This window comes from Piliocolobus tephrosceles, chromosome 11 (assembly GCF_002776525.5).
Source record: "Piliocolobus tephrosceles isolate RC106 chromosome 11, ASM277652v3, whole genome shotgun sequence".
Taxonomy (NCBI): domain Eukaryota; kingdom Metazoa; phylum Chordata; class Mammalia; order Primates; family Cercopithecidae; genus Piliocolobus; species Piliocolobus tephrosceles.
In genome coordinates, this window is record NC_045444.1 from 47,031,781 (window position 1) to 47,051,047 (window position 19,267).

Below are 19,267 nucleotides of genomic sequence, written 5' to 3' on the forward strand. Positions count from 1 at the left end.
TGGATCCAAATATTACCTATGAGTAAAATAATCTTCGTGTTTTTAGAGGTATGAATATCTTAAAGCAAAAGTCTAATGCAATTGTGCTACTCAAATCAGTTTGGATCCAGGCGCTGTAATCTTTCCCCACTCTCTGTCCAGTAGATTCATCGCCATTCTTGATTTAGGAATGCTTTAAAGATGCTTGTTATTTGGAACATATTTGAGAAAGTGAGAGGAATGTGGTAAAGAAGCTGCCTTAAATAGAGACTGTACCTAGACCTAGAGTGTAATATCAACTTGTCAAGTATATCCTGTGCAACTTTGCTTTTTGAAAACCTAGCAAAAAGTAGATCATGAGTAAAACGTGATTGTTGATAATTACATGGAGAAGTGTGAATAAATGACTCTTTAAACCCTGTAAACTAAACTCGGAGTAAAATAGGTGGTTTGAACATTTGGGAAAAATTAGTTTTTCCTGAAATCCAATCCTTGCAAAGCAATTATGACAAGAGGTGGATAAAACGGTCTTACGGAAAAGGGCGTCTTACCGGTCCCCTCTAATCACATCATCCCCCTTCTTTTTAAAACATTTTCTTCTCAGATAACCAGTTAAATCTAGTTCAAATGAATCTTCGTTTTTGAGGAGGACCATAATAGTAGTGAATACCAAAACAAAAGGGGATCTGGGCTTCGCAATACTAACAGTTCCATTTCCTAGCCAGTCGCCTCTCGGGCTGGATGTGCCCCGGTCCTAGATCTCAGCGGCGGCCGGAGAGCGCAGAGGTAGGGAGAGAAAAAGGAGGCGTCGGCAGGGCGCGAGCGGCCAGGGCGCTAAGTTCCGCCTCATAGTACTGGCGAAGACTGGAGACGCCGGGCGGCCCGCGCCGTCTGTCCCCAGCTCTCTTTCTGGACACCCGCCTGTCTCCCCGTCGTCTCCAATTGGCCGTCGGGGAACGGAAGCCGAAGCAGACCAGTGAACCCGGAAGTGCTTCGCGGCAGAGGCCCGGGCAACTCTTTTGAATGGAATCGGGCTGATTCATCGCCGGTTCGCAGAGTCAGAACCGCGTCGGGTCTGCGCCGCTGCTGCTGTTGCCTCTGTCTTCACGTCACCGCAGAGGCAAGACAAGGGTCCCGATCGCGGCATCCGGCTCCCGCCCGCCTTCAGGTAAGACCCAGAAGGCAGGCCTGGGAGGTCCGGCGAGGCAGCTGTGCTAGGCCGCCGCCAGCCCCGTGCTTTCCTGAGTCACGTTGCCCAGCTGAGTTGCCACTGGAGGCCTGGGCCTCGAGGGAGGAGCCCGAGCTCCTTCATTCTCTTCGCCTGCTCTCAGGGATCTCTGGCAGGGTCAGGTGTGCATGTTGTCTCCTTTCTCCATTCTTTTCTGCTTGGCCGAATTCACATAATGGGAACCTCTTCTCTCTGAGAGAATCCTTGTTTATGGCATGTTTGTCTGTGCTCTATCCGTAGTTGTTCCTGTCTTGAAAAACTTCAAAGCAGACCGGGGAAACAAGGGAGAGAGAGTAGAATTAACTTTCCTATTGAATACGTTTGTTTTATCTCCTGTCCTTCCTGTAAGCCTTGACCCTTTTTCTGTTAGTGTTAGGTTTTCAACTTCCTCCAAAAAATAAACAAAAGTCCTGCAGATACACTGGTTTTGGACCTTGAATATCTTAAAAACAAAGTGTGCTACTGTGCCTGTTAACTTACTTTCAATATTATACTAATTGAGTAATTGTTGGTGAATTGATTACATTTCTCGTGTTAAGTAGAAATCTGCTACCGTATGTTCCATCTTGCAACTTAATTTTCCTGGGGATGTAGCTCTGTGTCTGTCAAAAGAAAAAGAATGTAAACTTTTGAGTCTATAAACCTAGTGACTGAACGAAAAATTCTCGAGAAAATAAATGGTAACCAAAAGTTGATAAAAATTTTATGGAAAGGCAGGGGAGAGGGTTTAAAAATTAGCATAACATAGAGTTCTAGTGTGAAAGTGATTTTGTTCCACTGGTCACAAGTATGTTTTTAGTGCTACTGACTTAATGTGTTTGAGAAAAGCAGCAAGACATGCACTGATACTGTTGAAATAACAAAAACATGAACACAGTTTTAGTGCAGATGATTAATATAATGGTGGCCTTCCTGTCACGTAAGGCTACCTACCAGCTGACTCATTTGAAGTTTAGAGGTTAAGATATATAGTGGTTCTGAATTAACTACAGTTAAGGTGTGTTTAGTGAAGTGCTATTTAGTGAAAAAGCCTGCATGTTGTCTTGAATTTGTCCCTAAATCTTGCCAAGGGAAGAAAGGTTTCAAGTTATGATCTTTCATTGATGCTTCACCTGTTGACTTTGGGAGTTTGGTTTTTTTTGTTTGTTTGTTTGTTTGTTTCAGCCTGAAGTGCATGGTAAATAATATATTGCCATTTTAATTAAAAAGCTGGATGGATTTTAGGCCGGGCGCGGTGGCTCACAACTGTAATCCCAGCACTTTGGTAGGCTGAGGTGGGCGGATCATGAGGTGATCCAGCCTGGCCAAGACTAGCCTGGCTAACATAGTGAAACCATGTCTCTACTAAAAGTACAAAAAAATCAGCCGGGCATGGTGGCACATGCCAGTAGTCCCAACTACCTCGGGCGGCTGGAGGTAGAACATGGGAGGTGGAGGTTGCAGTGGGCTGAGATGGCGCCACTGCACTCCAGCTTGGGCAACAGAGTGAGACTTTGTCTCAAAAAAAAAAAAAAAAAAAAAAAGCTGGATTTTAATCTTTTTGACATGGGTCTATCTTATTTTTATACTGGCCATGTACTTGTTAGTATATAGTTTGTGAATCCTATGTATGAAAATAAAAGTTATTATTGCTGTTTTTATTGTTACTCTCTTAGAAGTGGAAGAGATTATTTAATCTAGTCCTCTTATTTCAGTAACAAGAAGCCATTATGCTTTTTTAATTTTTAATTTTGTAGTAATGTTCATTTAATAATTCAGTGTCCACCTGTGAAAGCCTTGCCTGAATATCCATGTTATTTCTTGCTCAGGAACTTGTCATATTCCCTGTTTGTTGCAGTCATTTTGACATTTCATATTCTGCTTTGTGTGTGGTACTTTGGTGACCTTATTTGTGAAATGGGAGAACTGGATTAAATAATCTCTGCTAGTTCTAAAATGATAATAACAATTATAACAATAAGAATAGCAACGACATTTATTGAGTACCTTGAATGTTCCAGACACTATAAGTTGCTTTGAACATATTTTTACAACAGACTTGCAAAGTAGGTATTATCCCCACTTTATAAATGAGGTCTAGAGTCTAGAAGAAGATAAAAATTAGTGTCATATAGTGAGTAGGTGGTGAAGCCAGGATTCAAATCAAAGTCAACTGGTTCAAGAGCCTTTTTCACTCTATACTGCTGTCCTTTCCCTTTACATATTTTTTATGGATTTATGTCAAACTTCTTCTACCCACCTCCCCCAGTAGATTATAAATTCTGTCAGTGCATGCCACTAAATTTCTTGAGTCAGCCCTCCATATCTGTGGGTTCCGCATCTGTAGATTCAACCAACCACAAATTGAAAATACTTGAAAAAAGTTGCATCTGGGCCAGGCACGGTGGCTCATGCCTGTAATCCCAGCACTTTGGGAGGCTGAGGGAGGTGGATCATCTGAGGTCAGGAGTTCCAGCCTGGTCAACATGGCGAAACCCCTTCCCTACTAAAAATACAAAAATACAAAAATTAGCCAGAAATGGTGGCATGTGCCTGTAATCCCAGCTACTGGAGAGGCTGAGGAAGGAGGATCGTTTGAACCTTGGAGGTGGAGGTTGCAGTGAGCTGAAATTGCAACACTACATTCCAGCCTGGTCAACAGAGTGAGACGCTGTCTCATAAAAGGGAAAAAAAAAAGTTGCGTCTATATTGAACATGTGTAGACATTTTTTTCATTATTCCCTAAGCAATATAGTATAACTATTTCTATTGTATTTACATTGTATTCGTTATTATAAGTAATCTAAAAATGATTTTAAAGTATATGGGAGGATGTGCATAGGTCATATGCAAATAGGGTACTATGCAATTTTATATCAGAGACTTGTGTATCCATGATTTTGGTGTCCTAGAACCAATTCTCCACAGATACAGATGGATGACTGTACTCAAATACTGAAATTGGAAGACTCCATAATAGATTATTTATGACGAGTCCGTTCTCACTCTTCCTTTTTTTTTTTTTTTTTTGAGACGAAACTTTGCTCTGTTGCCCAGGCTGGAGTGCAGTGGTGCAATCTTGGCTCACTGCAGCCTCCGCCTTCCAGGTTCAAGCCATTCTGCCTGCCTCAGCCAGCCTAGCTGGGGTTACAGGTGCCTGCCATCACGCCCTGCTAATTTTTGTATTTTTAGTAGAGACCGGGTTTTGCCATGTTGGCCAGGCTGGTCTCAAACTCCTGACCTTAGGTGATCCACCCGCCTCGGCCTCCCAAAGTGCTGGGATTACAGGTGTGAGCCACCGTGCCCAGCCACCATTTGCACTCTTCTAAGTTGTGGAAATCTTGTTTTCAAAATCCTGTTTATATAATTAGATTTAATGTTGACTCACTGAAGATCTTCCACTGGAAAAAAGTCCTTAAGAAAGTGAGAGTATAAAGTTTTAACTACTTTGCACAAATCAGAAAGCAGAGGAATTAGAAATACAGTAAGATAACAAATATGGAATAGCTTAAAAAGGATTGAGCATCAGTCTGAAAAGTAATTTTTTTTTTTTTTTAAGACAGAGTATTGTTCTGTCACCCAGGCTGGAGTGCATTGGTGCGATCTTGGCTCACTGTAACTTTCACCTTCTGGGTTCAAGTGATTCTCCTGCCTCAGCCTCCTGAGTTGCTGGGATTATAGGCATCTGGCACCGTACCCGGCTAATTTTTGTTTTCAGTGGAGATGGGGTTTTGCCACGTTGGCCAGGCTGGTCTTGAACCCCTGACCTCAAGTGATCCACCTCCCTTGGCCTCCCAAAGTGCTGGGATTACAGGCATGAGCCACTGCACCTGGCCAAAAATTGATTTATTTTAAATCCAGCATGGACATGATCTAGCAATATCAGGTTCTAATCAGAGATTAAGAGAGAAAGAAAAAGTGGAAAGTAATCAACTTTGGAAAGTACTGATATCTTTTTTGTACTATTTTTACCAATTACGATTCTAAATATTATTGTATGTATGACATTATGTTAGGTATAAACACTTTATTCATATTGTCTGATAATATTTTCCATAAAGTTAATTATATCATGAATGAGCTTTTGAGTCTTCTGCTTTTTTTTTTTTTTTTTTTTTTTTTTTGAGACGGAGTCTCGCTCTGTCGCCCAGGCTGGAGTGCAGTGGCCGAATCTCAGCTCACTGCAAGCTCCGCCTCCCGGGTTCACGCCATTCTCCTGCCTCAGCCTCCCGAGTAGCTGGGACTACAGGCGCCCGCCACCTCGCCCGGCTATTTTTTCGTATTTTTTAGTAGAGACAGGGTTTCGCCGTGTTAGCCAGGATGGTCTCGATCTCCTGACCTCGTGATCCGCCCGTCTCGGCCTCCCAAAGTGCTGGGATTACAGGCCTGAGCCACCGCGCCCGGCCTCGAGTCTTCTGCTTTTTGATAGCTGTAAAAACTTGGTTTAGATCCCTCAACCTTTTTATTACTTTTATTTCTAAATTGAAAGTGTTCCCTTTTATGTTAAGTATAACACATTCACTTTGTGAATCTTTCTGCTAAATTCTGCGAAATGCAAGTCCCTATCTCCAGTATGATTTAGTCATGTGAAATACGCCCAGCATTTTGAAACCCAATGAAGTGGCAAACTATGTGAGGAAGAAGGATCTGTGTTGGTAGCCATGCTCAAGATGGGGTTGCTGATGAAGTAGCTAGTGTTTATTATATGCTTACTATATGCCAAGCATTGTATTAAATGTTTTATTTTTGGGTCCACTGTTTTTGCTAATCTTTTAAATGGCCCTGTGAGATATATATCTCTATTTTGCAGATGAGGAAACTGAGGAGGAGAGAGGTGATTGACTCAAGGACATAGAACTTGTAAGTGTTAGAGCCAGTATTTGAATCTGGCACTCTGACTGTGGAGTCATAGTACTTGACTCTCATGTACCAGACAAAATAGTCATTAGTCATCGCCATTTACCATCTAGGCCCAGTAGACCATAAAAGGATAGTGAAAAACAACTATATTAGAAATGTTAGTAAAGCTTAAACATAGCAAATACAAATTTTTATATTAATTAATTAATTAATTTTTGAGATGGGGTCTTGCTGTGTCACCCAAGGCTGGAGTGTAGTGGTACCACTTTGGTGCACTGCAACCTCCACCTCCTGGGTTCAAGCGGCCCTCCTACCTCAGCCTCCCCAGTAGCTGGGATTACAGGCGCATGCCACCACCATTTCTGGCTAATTTTTGTATTTTTAGTAGAGACAGGGTTTTGCCTTGTTGGCCAGGCTGGTCTTGAGCTTCTGACCTCAAGTGATCTGCATGCATTGGCCTCCCAAATTGCTGGGACTACAGGCGTGAGCCACCACACCCAGCCTAAATACAAATGTGTATTCTGTATTGTCTTGGTTTTGAAGGTACATATATCTTCATATGTCATCTTTTGAATGGGCATCATAGTTTGAATGAACTGCTCATCAGCCATCATGCATGAACCTAGAACATACTTGTCTTGTATAGATCATTTCTATATTTCAAATACATTTCTAGTAGGCTCTAGCTTATTACTTCTGTTTCTTGTATTTGTTATCCTGTGTGTGTGTCTATGTGAAAATATACATCACATAAAATTTACTATTCTAACTTTCTGGTGGACAGTTTAGTGACATTAAGTATATTCACAGTATTATGTAACTGTCACCACCATCCATATCCAGAATTTTTTTCATCCTCCCAATTACTTTACTTTTGAAAACATTGAGAGCTCATAATTTTGTTGAAGATAGGATGCCATCTTTCCTTCATAATTGCAAAACATTTATATTTTTAGATTTATAGGCACCATTTAGAATTAGTCCAATGATTTTTAAAATTTCTACATTATCCATTTCCTTTTATTCACATTTATGTACACTTTAGCATTTTTCCATGTGTGAACTGTATTAACATCATAAGACATAAAAAAATACGCCACACATCTCTTTAGAAAACAGGTTCTCATTGCAAAATTTTGTGTGATGAAGTCCTTTCTTGTTGAATAAATAACTGAGTAAGAATGTCACTTTTTTGGTTTTAGAAATATATTGTTCACTCACTGACCCTTTAAAAAATAATCTGTTGAGGAGAAATTCACATAATATAAAACTAACCATTTTAAATTGAACAGTTTAGTATCATTTCGTCCATTCACAGTGTGCCATTACCACCTCAATTTAGTTCCAGAACATTTCTGTCATTCCAAGGTAAAAAATCTCTTAGCCATTTAGCAGTTTCTCCATTTTCCTCCCTTCCCCACCCACTGATAACCACCAGTCTGCATTCTGTTTCTGTGGATTTATTGGATACTTCATATACATGGAATCACATAACATGTGACCTTTTGTGCCTGGCTTCTTTTACATAGTGTGATATTTTGAGGTTCAGCTAACTTGTAACGTGTACCAGTAGTACTTCATTCCTTTTTATAGCTAAACAGAATTTCATATTACAATATTCCTTTATGTGTTTATAGTAGAATTTGTTTATCCATTCATTCTTTGGTAGACTTTTGGACTGTTTCCACCTTTCGGCTATTGTGAATAGTGATGGTGTAAGCATGCATGTACGTGAACTTATTTTGAGTATTTGTTTTCGGTTTTATGGGGTATATACTGATGAGTGGAGTTGCTGGATCAAGTGGTAATTCTATGTTTAGGGGAACTTTTTGGGGAACTGCCAAACTGTTCCCAGCACTCATTGGTTCTTAAGTTTGAGAAAATTAATCTAGGCTATTATCATCTCAAGGTACAGTCTGAGATTTTGTTTATATTAGTGGTTCTCAATTGTGAGTGATATTTGAGACAATCAAAAATAACTTCAAACATTTGTCCCCCGGGGACAGTTGGTAAAGCTTGGAGACATTTTTGATTGTCACAACTGGATAGGTGCTGCTGTTGTCTAGTGGAGCTGGGGATGATGTTAAGCATCCTATAGTGCACAAGACAGCCCCACGAACAACAACAGATTATCTGGTTCTGAATCTCAGTAGTACTGAAGTTAGTAAATCCTGGCTTGTACCGTCAATTTTATTGTCATCATTAGAGACTAGAATGCTATAATCTGTCTCCTTCACATTCATCTTTGATTTTGTAGTAATGTGAAACATTTTCTTTGTTGCTTTTTTTCCTTTTGCCATTATTAAAATGAAAAATTCTAATTTCTTAACTGTGCTAAATGAAGACTGAAAAAAAGACTACAAAGATGAAGTCTCTAGTGTTCTATATCTTTTTGAATGATGGATCAGTGCTCTGGACAACACAATAAGAATGAAAGGATGATGTAATAACTATAATTTTTTTTCACTATTGCATTATTTTAGACAGTTCTTATCATTTTTCCATATTCTTGTCATTTTAGTGTTTTTGGCAGTTTTGGAAATAATTGATTTAGAAATGATGGACTACTAATGCCTCCTAGTATGATAAAATAGCAAATTTTCAGGGTATAAGAAAAATAACCACTAATATTCCATAATATTTGATAGATTTGTAATAATGTGCAATTAACCTATATAGTAATTACATGATAGAATGAACTGTCCTATTTAAAAAATAAGTACATTTTTATTTTATTCTATTTTTTTTTGAGACCAAGTTTCACTCTTGTTGCCCAGGCTGGAGTGCAATGGCACATTCTTGGCTCATTGCAATCTGCCTCTGGGATTCAAGTGATTCTCCTGCCTCAGCCCCCTGAGTAGCTGGGATTACAGGTGCCCGCCACCACGCCTGGCTAATTTGTTTTGTAGTTTTAATAGAGAAGGTGTTTACCATATTGGCCAGGCTGGTCTCGAACTCCTGACCTCAGGTGATCTGCCCGCCTTGGCCTCCCAAAGTGCTGGGATTACAGGCGTGAGCCACCGCGCCCGGCCTGTTTTGTTCTTTGAAAGATGTCTGGAAAGACTAAAAGTTTTGAAATGTCTGTCTTCAAAGTTAGTGTTCACGAGAGGAACATACACATAAAATTTGGATACAGGGTTACTCACTGTGCTCTGTAGCTCCCTGTAAGGTAGATCATTCTGTATTCTCAGAAAATGATTATTAAGAAACAGTTTTGATTTCTACTTCATTTTTAGGAATACTGATTCTTTTAAAGATTTTGGTATAAAGTTTTTCTCCTTACATTGTCAAAATAATTATATTTTATTTTATTTACTTTTTTCAGGAGAGAAAGAAAAAATAAAATATACTTGGGGAAATTGTGCCTGCTAGAATTAGCAAGAGCTTTCTTTAAGAAGAAATTTGTTAAACTCAACAAATTGAAGGTTAACACCTTAAGAGTTGTAGTTATTGACCAGGTAAGGTTTAAAAATGTATTTTACTTTTAATTATTCTTTTAGGGGTGGATAGAGAGATAGCATGAAAATGTATTATTTTTAACAGATGTCAAATTATGAATATGTTTGATAGATAACCAGATTTTGAAAAGTGGTGTGATTTAGAATATATATCAATATACTTCATTCCCAAATGTTAGTATTTTTATTAAACCTGGTTATCTCAGCTTAAATGTTTTAATTTGTTAAATATGTTTCCTCTTTGCTGCAACATCTAATTTTGCTACAGAAACAAATTTGACCTGCCAGATTTTCTTTCTTTCTGCTTCTTCCATCACTCATGTATATTCACAGCATCTGGAGTCTGTGTAAAGTCATCAGAAACTACACAGAGGAATAGATAAACTGAACACAGCTGGGAATCAGTTTTGGCCTAGAATAAATATATATATTCTAATGTATACTGTATGTTGTTTGTTTTTTCTGTTGGTTCTTTAAATTTGTAAGGTTGAAATGGTCCAAAAGAAATTTTTTTCTTCTTTGGTAATTTATTCTAGAGAATTGCTTTAATATTATAAAATATACAGGATCCCCCCCCCCAGTTTACAGCCTTTAAAAAGTGCCGGGTGTTGAATGCCATATTTGATTTGAGGAATTTTCAATGAATATTTGATGGAGATTTTATTTGTAAGTGTTGGTATTAGGAGGATGCGTTAAGATTGTGAAGTGGAAATTTTGTCTGTATTACCATGTTTTCTTATATGCCTTTTCATTTTAAAAAGAAATTGTTAAAATTGTGAGTTTCATAAACATGTTACATGAAACAGTCCAGATACAAAAAAAATATGATTCTGTTTATATAAAATTCAAAAACAGCTGAACTAATCTGTGCTGTTGAAAGTTGAATTTTTACCTTTTCAGGGTAGAATAGACTGGAAGAGGGGCTTGGGTGGTGTTTCTGAGGTGCCAATAATGTTCTGTTTCTTGAACTGGGTAATGGTTACATGGATGTGTTCACTTTGAAGAGTCTACGGCTATATCGTTTGTGTTCCTTTCTGTATGTGCACTTGAGTAAAGTTCTTTTCTGTATGTGGACTTGAATAAAGTTTGCAATATTAACATTGTTAAATTGTTACCAAGATTCAACAGATGTGATTGGTGGGGGGTAATATATAAAGCACATTATTGAGTTTTAGTTTATATAGCAATTCGAACTCGTAAAACAACATGGATGAAGGATGAAATGAATCTTAGCATTTAATTTGGAATATAATTTGTAATAATACCATTTTCTAAAGCATACACTTAGGAAAAAGGAATTTTATTTAAGGACAGCAATTTGGTATAGTAAATCCACCTTGTACTGGTTAACTCTGAAGTTATAATTGAGAAGCACAGTTGAATTTCCTTAGTGAAAAAGTCGGATATCTCTACAACATCTGAAATAACACAAAATATCTGTGTAGGTTCTCGAACACTGTCTTAATACGTTTAATGTTTATGCTATAGTATTTCTTTTAGTATAATGAGTTCAGTTTTTAAAAGCCTTTGATGCTAATTCAGAGATCCATAATCTGCTCACAATGTCTTTCACATGTAGTTTTGATGATAACTGACAAGCTGTAAGTTAATTAGCACAGAACTTACTAATGAGGATGTTAAAATTTAATTTAAAAGTGAGGATTTTTATTTGTACACTCGGGACAAATTGAAGGAAATTCAATCATACATATGATAAGCATTTCAGGCACTTTTTCTGCATTCAGGTATTTTATTAGATAACAATAAGAAAATATAATTAACTTAATGATAGCAAAGTTTTGAAAGTATGCTAAGATTGCTTGTCTTTAAAACTGGGGATAACCCAAAACCAAAGCAGTAAAATAAGGTCTGTTAATTAGCATGGAAGACAGCTTCTTGAATTAATATGTGGTGTTAATTAACAGGAAGTCTGATGTTGTGTTGTAATTACCACCAATATTTTTGACATACTGAGTGACTGAAAGTGAATTATATAGATAGCAATTGAATAAACACTTTTGTGCTCAGGAACGTTTTTTCTTTGTTTCTGTTTTCTAGAAATATGGACAGACTTCTTAGACTTGGAGGAGGTATGCCTGGACTAGGCCAGGTTAGTATATAGTCTCTTGAGCATTTCCTTGTGTGTAAACTACAAGCCTTTTTGTAGTTATCCAAAGAGAAAGAAATTATCCCCAAGAAAATCACCTAATGGATAACTTTATGGTAAGAATCTTACCTTATTGATGTTTGCTATCTTGCAACACTAGATAACATGTGGTAAACATTTACTGTCTTAGTTTACTTTTCTCCTGGGAATAAGAATTTTCTGTTATTTGCTTTGTTTAAAATTTTGAGATATGTGAGATTATCAAAGTTGTCTTTTAGGGAAAAAAAACCCCCTCAAAATAGCTTAACTTCCTGAATTTACAATGTAAACTGTAGATGTAACACAAGAAAAAGTAAGCACGTCATCCTGTTTGCCAGATCCAGAAAACTGACCCACAGAATGTTTGTATGTACAGTCTTAACACTGGCAAATTTCTGCTAATAATTATAATATATAGATGGATTAATAAGTAATCACTCTCCTTTCCTTTAAATTTGGTATAAATGGTTTCTTTTATAATCTTTTTTAAAAATAAATAAGCTTTCAGTTGTTTTAATATTGTTTGTCCTGTTCCATTTGCTGTTGAGCAAATGACCTCTAGATTTCTGCCTCAGGATAGTCTATATGCTTTCAGGTCAAGAATTTCTGCCTCTTGTGAGTTCTACACTTTTGCTCTGTGCAATCATACGTTGAGTTAATACTAATTAACAAAAGAAGTGACTATGTGTTTTTCTCTTCCTAAGACTTTTATGTATGCAATGTATGGTTTTATGACCAAATATTGGAAATATTTTTAGAGTCCCTTTTAAAATCTCTTTAGTTTCCAGCTTTCCCACATTTCTTTATTGCTATCAGTGACTTCATCTTTCTTCAAAGTAATCTATGTTTACTATAAGAAGCAGTTTTTGTTTGAGACTTCATGAAATTCTCAGTGTTTTAGAAGAACTTTCATAAGAACTGTTTGATTAGTTCTATCATGGTTTATGACTTTTAGAAAGTTGGAATCTTTTTGTGATTCTGTATTGCATTCTTGGATGGATTTCAGTTTTTTCATTTACTTTTAGTTTTGATGATTTCTCATGTTTCTTTGCTGTTAGCCTATTTCTTCATGATTCTTCATTTTTGTAACACCTGTATAACTCATTATCTTGGCCTAAGCCTCTTTGAACTTGATCCTGAACTGTTCCCATTCTTTCGTAAACATTCTAGAGAGCTTCTAGAATTCTCTAGTTTATTCTGAAATTAGTAGTAATAATGTTCAGGCATGTGAAAATGTGAGAAGTGAGCAGAGGTTGTGTGTAGATACTGCAAATTTACCTGCAAATTATAGTTAAAGATATTGCCTTAGAATTCTTAAGGGAAGTTGTATCAAATTTAAATACAAAAATAACTTTCCTTAAGCATAGATACAATAAATTACCCATTTTGGAAATCCATGCTGGAAAACCCCTGGACATGAAATAATGGTTTTACTGACCACAAATTGAGCTACATTATATGTCAATGGCGACTTTAAACCTTTGTATCAAGTGAAAAACTTGATGTTTTCTCAGTAACCTTATTGGTTTCTGATTAATCAGCCATTGTGTCCTTAGTTTGTACTCTTTTTTGAAGTTAAAAATCTGCTTAAGAATCATTTCATCTCAATTAGATGACAAACTCAAAGAAATAATTTGTGGAACTCTTATTTTTATGGTATCTCCCTTATCCTATACTAGGTGTTTAATTTTCTTTTTCTCTAAAATTTTGTTTTATCTTGTTACAGGAATAATTTGACAAATATCTATCATGTTACTTTTGCAACATGAAATGTTAAGTGTATTTTTTGCCTAATAAAAATATGTTGTTTATTATTTATTATAATTTTTTTTGAGATGGAGTCTTGCTCTGTCACCCAGACTGGAATGCAATGGCATAATCTCGGTTCACTATACCCTCTGCCTCCTGGGTTCAAGTGATTCTTCTGCCTCAGCCTCCTGAGTAGCTGGGATTACAGGCGTTCACCACCATGCCTGGCTAATTTTTGAATTTTTAGTAGAGACCAGGTTTCACCATGTTGGCCAGGCTGGTCTTGAACTCCTTGACTTCAGGTGATCCACCTGCCTCGGCCTCCCAAAGTACTGGGATTATAGGCGTGAGCCGCCACTCCCAGACTATTATTTATTTTTAATAAGAAGTCAAAGATGTTTGGATTGATAATAGCTATCTTTTCATTAGATAAGGCAAGGCACCAATAGTAGTAGAGAAAAGTAGATACAAATTGACCCTTCTCTCTAGAAATCAGTGGGAAATGTTATCTTACCATTTAATGGAAAAGGCAGAATTCCCTCCCAAATAAGGAGCAGGTCACTTGCTGGTAAGTTTGTAGATGGCCCTCTTAAAATGTGGCAGTAGGCAGGAGCAGAACAGGTAAGGACCTCATATGATTGAGAGTCCCTTAAGGTTATTTTATTTCCTTGATTGAAGAACAAGAACCATGGACATTTTATGAGTGAATAGGCCGCCTTAAATCATGATCTATACGAATAACCTAACTTTGATGAAAGAAATGTCCAAGACTTACATTTTTTATATCAGTCTCCAAACAGTTGCTACTTTACTGTCTTGAAGACATTCTGTTGCACTCCTGGTTGACGCAAACCTGGTGGTTAGTGTCTGACTCTGCAAGTTAAAGGCTCACTTCTCCACAGAACTACCCTTACTTCACATGCCAGCTATACTTCCTGTGTCCCCAAGCCATCCACACTTCTGACCGACACTTTGACCTGACTATAAATTTGGAGGTCCTCACAACCTCCTCAGGTTTGATAATTCACTAGAACAACTGACAGAACTCAAGAAAGTGCTGCGCTTATTATTACAGTTTTGTTATCCAGGAATACAGATTAGGAGGACCAGTGAAATGAAGACACACAGGATGGGGTCTGGGAGGAGATGCAGAGCTCCTGTGCCCTCTCTTCATGGAATTAGGGCATGTCACCATCCCTGCACATCAATGAGTTTACAAGCCAGGGAGCTCCACCTGGTGTAGCTTTGGTGTCCAGAGTTTTTATTGGGACTCGGCATACATGAGCTTGATTGATTAAATTATTGGGTGATCAAACTCAAAATTCAAAATCTCCATCCTTTCTTCCCTCCTTGGAAATGGGCCTGGCTCAAAGTCTTAGCCTTGTCTTTACCACGTTGGTCTTTATGGTGATCAGCCCTCATCCTCAAGCTATCTAGGGGTGTGCACTGAGTCACTGTGTTAGCATAACAAAAGAAACTCCAAGGGTTTTTGAGGCTTTGTGCCAGAAACTCAGGATAAAAACCAGATTATTTTGCAACAAAGACTTGTTTTCAGCTTTGACTTCATTATTTGTAGAAACAATTCAGTATTTCATTTGAATTTTTCTTGTACTATTATTTGATACTGATTTTTGTGCCGTTTCCAAGAGACATGATCCCACCTTGAGTCCCAATGCCTTTAATATAACCCAATAGTGGTAAAAAGGTCTTTGGGCTTTGCTCTATTTGCTAATTGATTATGTTATCATTATTATTATTTTGAGTCAGAGACTTGCTTTGTTGCCCAGTCTGGAGTGCAGTGGCATGATCTCAGCTCACTGTAGTCTCACCCCGCTGGATACAAGTGATTCTCCTGCCTCAGCCTCACAAGTAGCTGGGATTACAGGCATGATCCACCACGCACAGCTAATTTTTTTTATTTTTGGTAGAGATGGGGTTTCACCATGTTGGCTGCGCTGGTCTTGAACTCCTGACCTCAAGTGATCTGCCCACTGCAGCCTCCCAAAGTGCTTGGATTACAGATGTGAGCCATTGCTCCCGGCCTGGTCATGTTTTTTAATGGAGGAATTCATAGTAGTAATATAGGAATATCAGTATTATAATCACAGTTGATACTGATGTTTCATTGTTTTTGAAGCCACTTCGCCTTAGTTGTTTTATTTGGGAGTTGTAGTAGGGCTAGTAGGTAAAAAAGGAACTTGTAAATAATCAAAGTCCCCATTCATTCTAGTCTCTTAATTTTCTCTAAATAGGAGGTGACTTTTCTCTTTTCCAAGGCTATTCCTTCCTTGTTCTCAGATCTCGTTCTCTTGACACATTGCAGATCTCCATTGACTCCTTTCTCTGCCTACAAAGATGTTTAAGTCTCCTGTATCCAAAAAAGAAAACTCTACTATATACTGCCATAAAACCTTTTCTTCCATTTATTTCTAGAATTCCTGAAATAATAGCTTAAACTCCATAATCTACTTAATTACCTCTGTTCACTCTCATGAGAATGCATTCTGGCCAACTCCTGTATTACTGTATTGGAATTTTTTAAACTGCCAAGTCTATTGGCCTATTATTTTTAGTTCTCTTTTAACTAAACTTCAATATTCTACACTTACTATCTTAAACCTTTCTCTTCCATTTGTTTTTATCATGGTGTCTTTTCCTGTTTCTCATTATGGTATCCATTCCTACAAAACAACTAAGTTTTATATTTTTTAATATCACATTTTAAAATGTTAATATTGGCCAGGCCTGGTGGCTCACGCCTGTAATCTCAGCACTTTGGGAGACCAAGGGGGCAGATCACACAAGGCTAGGAGTTCAGGACTAGCCTGGCCAACATGGGGAAACCCAACTCTACTAAAAGTACAAAAATCACCTGAGTGTGGTGGTGCACATCTGTAATCCTAGCTACTCAGGAGGCTGAAGCAGGAGAATCACTTGAACCCAGGAGGTGGAGGTTGCAGTGAGCCAAGATTGTACCACTGCACTCAAGCCTGGGTGACAGAGTGAGACTATGTCTCAAAAAAAAAAAAAAGTTCATATTTGAATAGTGATAGGCTAAAATAATTAAATTTGTCCTCAGTCCTCTACTTCAGTTTAACTTACCAGTAGTTTGAAGCAGAAATAAAGATGTTTTATTAGTACTATTAAAATTTGTAAAGTCACAGCTTTACGTTTTAAATGTATTTTTAGATTTTCTTTGTTAAAGTACTTACAAACTTGAAATTACTAAAAGGTGTGAGATTATTATATTAAAAACATATATTACTATAATTTGGCTACTTCGTTGTCTTTATAACAAACTCCACCTAGGTCTTGGCATCTAAACGATTTCCAAAAGCAGTGGAAACAGAGCCCAAGAGATGAGAATAGCCAAAGCATATTCTGCAGTTTTTAAAAAATTTTGGTTTCTCTCTGGGTTCATTTTAGCTTTGGAAATAGTCAATATAAGCTTGAAAGTAGGTGGAACTTCAGCAAAATGACAGTGACATTTAGTAATTTGTCTTCAGTTTTAATTTGTTAAGTCAATATTTGGAGTTTCTGTGTATCAGGTATTATATACTACAACGAATTCCAAGATGAACAAGAATATCAATGCCTAATCCAGAGCCTTACATTATAATAGACACACAAGCAATCATGTTTTAAGTGCCTACTACACATTAACTACTTTGAATCAGTGAAAGCTAATGCTCATTGGAAATAATGTGATTTGTAAGTACAGTGGAGGTTAGTTTAACTTCTTTTGGGAAAAATAAGACTAATTTGGGAAAAATGGGAAAAATGAGACTAAATTGAGGAGATGATGTTTGAGCTGAATTTTGAAATATGTGTCAAGGTACATTCAAAAGGCTAGGGAATAAATACATAAGAAAATACTGGCAAAAGAAGCTTGTAAAGGACTCTGAGGTTGGTTATGAAAGGCTTTGAATGCCATACTTAGTGTTTTTACTTTTTTCCCCTAGGTGTTGTTGTTTCATGAAGATTTTCTTTCTTTCTTTTTTTTTTTTTTTTTTAGATGTGAAGATTCTTTTTTTTTCTTTCCGGTAGACTTGTGAGATAATTTGATCTGTGTTTTTGAAAAGTAATTCTAGTGGTAGTTTGGAGAATAGGTAAAGGGGAACAGATTAAAGGCAAAGTCATCAATTACATGAATATTTGTGACTTTCAACCTTCCAGGCATATAACAGGATTATATTTTTCTGTCATCTTTGAAGTTAGCATTACCATGATTTTGCTTTGACCAATGGAATGTGATTGATTAATAGATCACTTTTAGGTGGAAGCTTTAAGAATCAGTGTGTGATTTGTCTGCCCTGGTAATAAACAACATCATGATCATGGAGCCTTTTTTGCCAGGTCTCTTAGTGAAAATGACATACAACCTGCAAGTTTTAAGCAAAGTTAAAAATCATGTGATTTCTGTGTAAAATACCCTAATTTTTTTGGTCTCTTTAAAAAAAACAAACAAACACTGTGTAGGCCAAACTAAGCACATGTGCAGCGGGCTATATAATGCCTATAAGTTGTCACTTTGTGTCTGTGGTACAGACCTCATTAATTTCAGACGCAAAAATAAGGCAAAATACTGTGGGTCAGTGATCCCAGAAGGCTTCCTGAATGTGGTGAGATATAGTGTACATTTTGAAGAATTATTTCAGGTGGCTAGATTTAAAAAATGAAATTCATGAATTGAATAGGATGTATTTTGTTATAACTCCCAAATCCTCACAGTGTATGGATTTTTTGTATATTCACTAATAACTTTTTCTGGTTTCTTATTGTGGTTATTGGACCAGAAATGTTGTTTCAATTGTTTGTCTCAGGTTTTGATCTAATGTTTGGTAGAGAGAATTAATTTAGCATAGCAATGGAAAAAATGACTGAAATAAATGAAAATATAATACTGTTTTCATGGATGAGGAGTCTTTGTATCCCCACATGCCAATTCTTTCCAACTAATCATACGTTCAATGCAGTTTCAATAAAAATATCAACCAGAATTTTCATGGAAATAGGCAAACTGACTCTAGAATTCATATAGGAAAAAATAGTTCAAGAATAGCAAAGAAGTTCATAAAAAGGAAAAAGAAATTTGCTCTACCAGATTTCAAAATATATTTTAATGCTATATGACTGAAGTAGTAATATATTGTTGCACAGATAATTAGACCAGTATAATCAAAAACCCAGAAATACATCCATCAATATATGGGAACTTGGTTTGTAATATAAGTGACATTAAAATATTGGAGAAGGAGAGGCCTGTTCATTAGATGATGCTGAAGCAAGTGGTAGCCAGTAAGGGGAAAAACTAAAATTAGATTCCAGCCTTATTCTATACAAAAAATATTTGTATCAAATGGATTGAATATTTAAATATGAAATCAAACTTTATAACACTTTTTTTTTTTTTAAAGATGGAGTCTTGCTCCGTCACCCAGGCTGTAGTGCAGTGGCATGATCTTGGCTAACTGCAACCTCCACCTCCTGGACTCAAGAGATTCTCCTGCCTCAGCCTCCTGAGTATCTGGGATTACAGGTGCCCACCACCACACCCGGCTAATTTTTGTATTTTTTGTAGAGATGGGGTTTCACTATGTTGGCCAGGCTGGTCTCGAATTCCTGACCTCAATTGATCCACCCACCTTGGCCTCCCAAAGTGCTGGGATTATAGGCAAGAGCCACCATGCCCAGTCCACACTTTATAATTTTTGAAGATATGCCCATTTGAATGGCTATTATCCAAATTGAACAACAACAACAACAAAATAAGTATTGGTGAGGATTGGAGAAATTGGAACTCTTGTACATTGATGATAGAAATGTAAAATGGTACAGATAATAGGGATAACAGTATTGTTCCTTAAA

At 37.1% G+C, this 19,267-nt stretch overlaps 1 protein-coding gene across 2 annotated transcripts in view; it reads left to right on the plus strand.

The window, feature by feature from the left end:
* Window positions 1–581: 581 nt before the first annotated feature.
* PSMD14 (proteasome 26S subunit, non-ATPase 14) overlaps window positions 582–19,267 on the plus strand; it is a 109,313-nt gene continuing 90,627 nt past the window's right edge. The window contains exons 1-4 of one of the 2 annotated variants that reach the window (XM_023217358.2): window positions 944–1,147; window positions 5,997–6,046; window positions 9,372–9,504; window positions 11,563–11,614. In XM_023217358.2, the coding sequence (XP_023073126.1) occupies window positions 11,567–11,614 (48 nt within the window). In that variant the 5' untranslated portion in view covers window positions 944–1,147; window positions 5,997–6,046; window positions 9,372–9,504; window positions 11,563–11,566. Of the gene's footprint in view, window positions 1,148–5,996; window positions 6,047–9,371; window positions 9,505–11,562; window positions 11,615–19,267 lie in introns of both variants that reach the window. The other variant, XM_023217357.1, reaches the window with a different exon arrangement.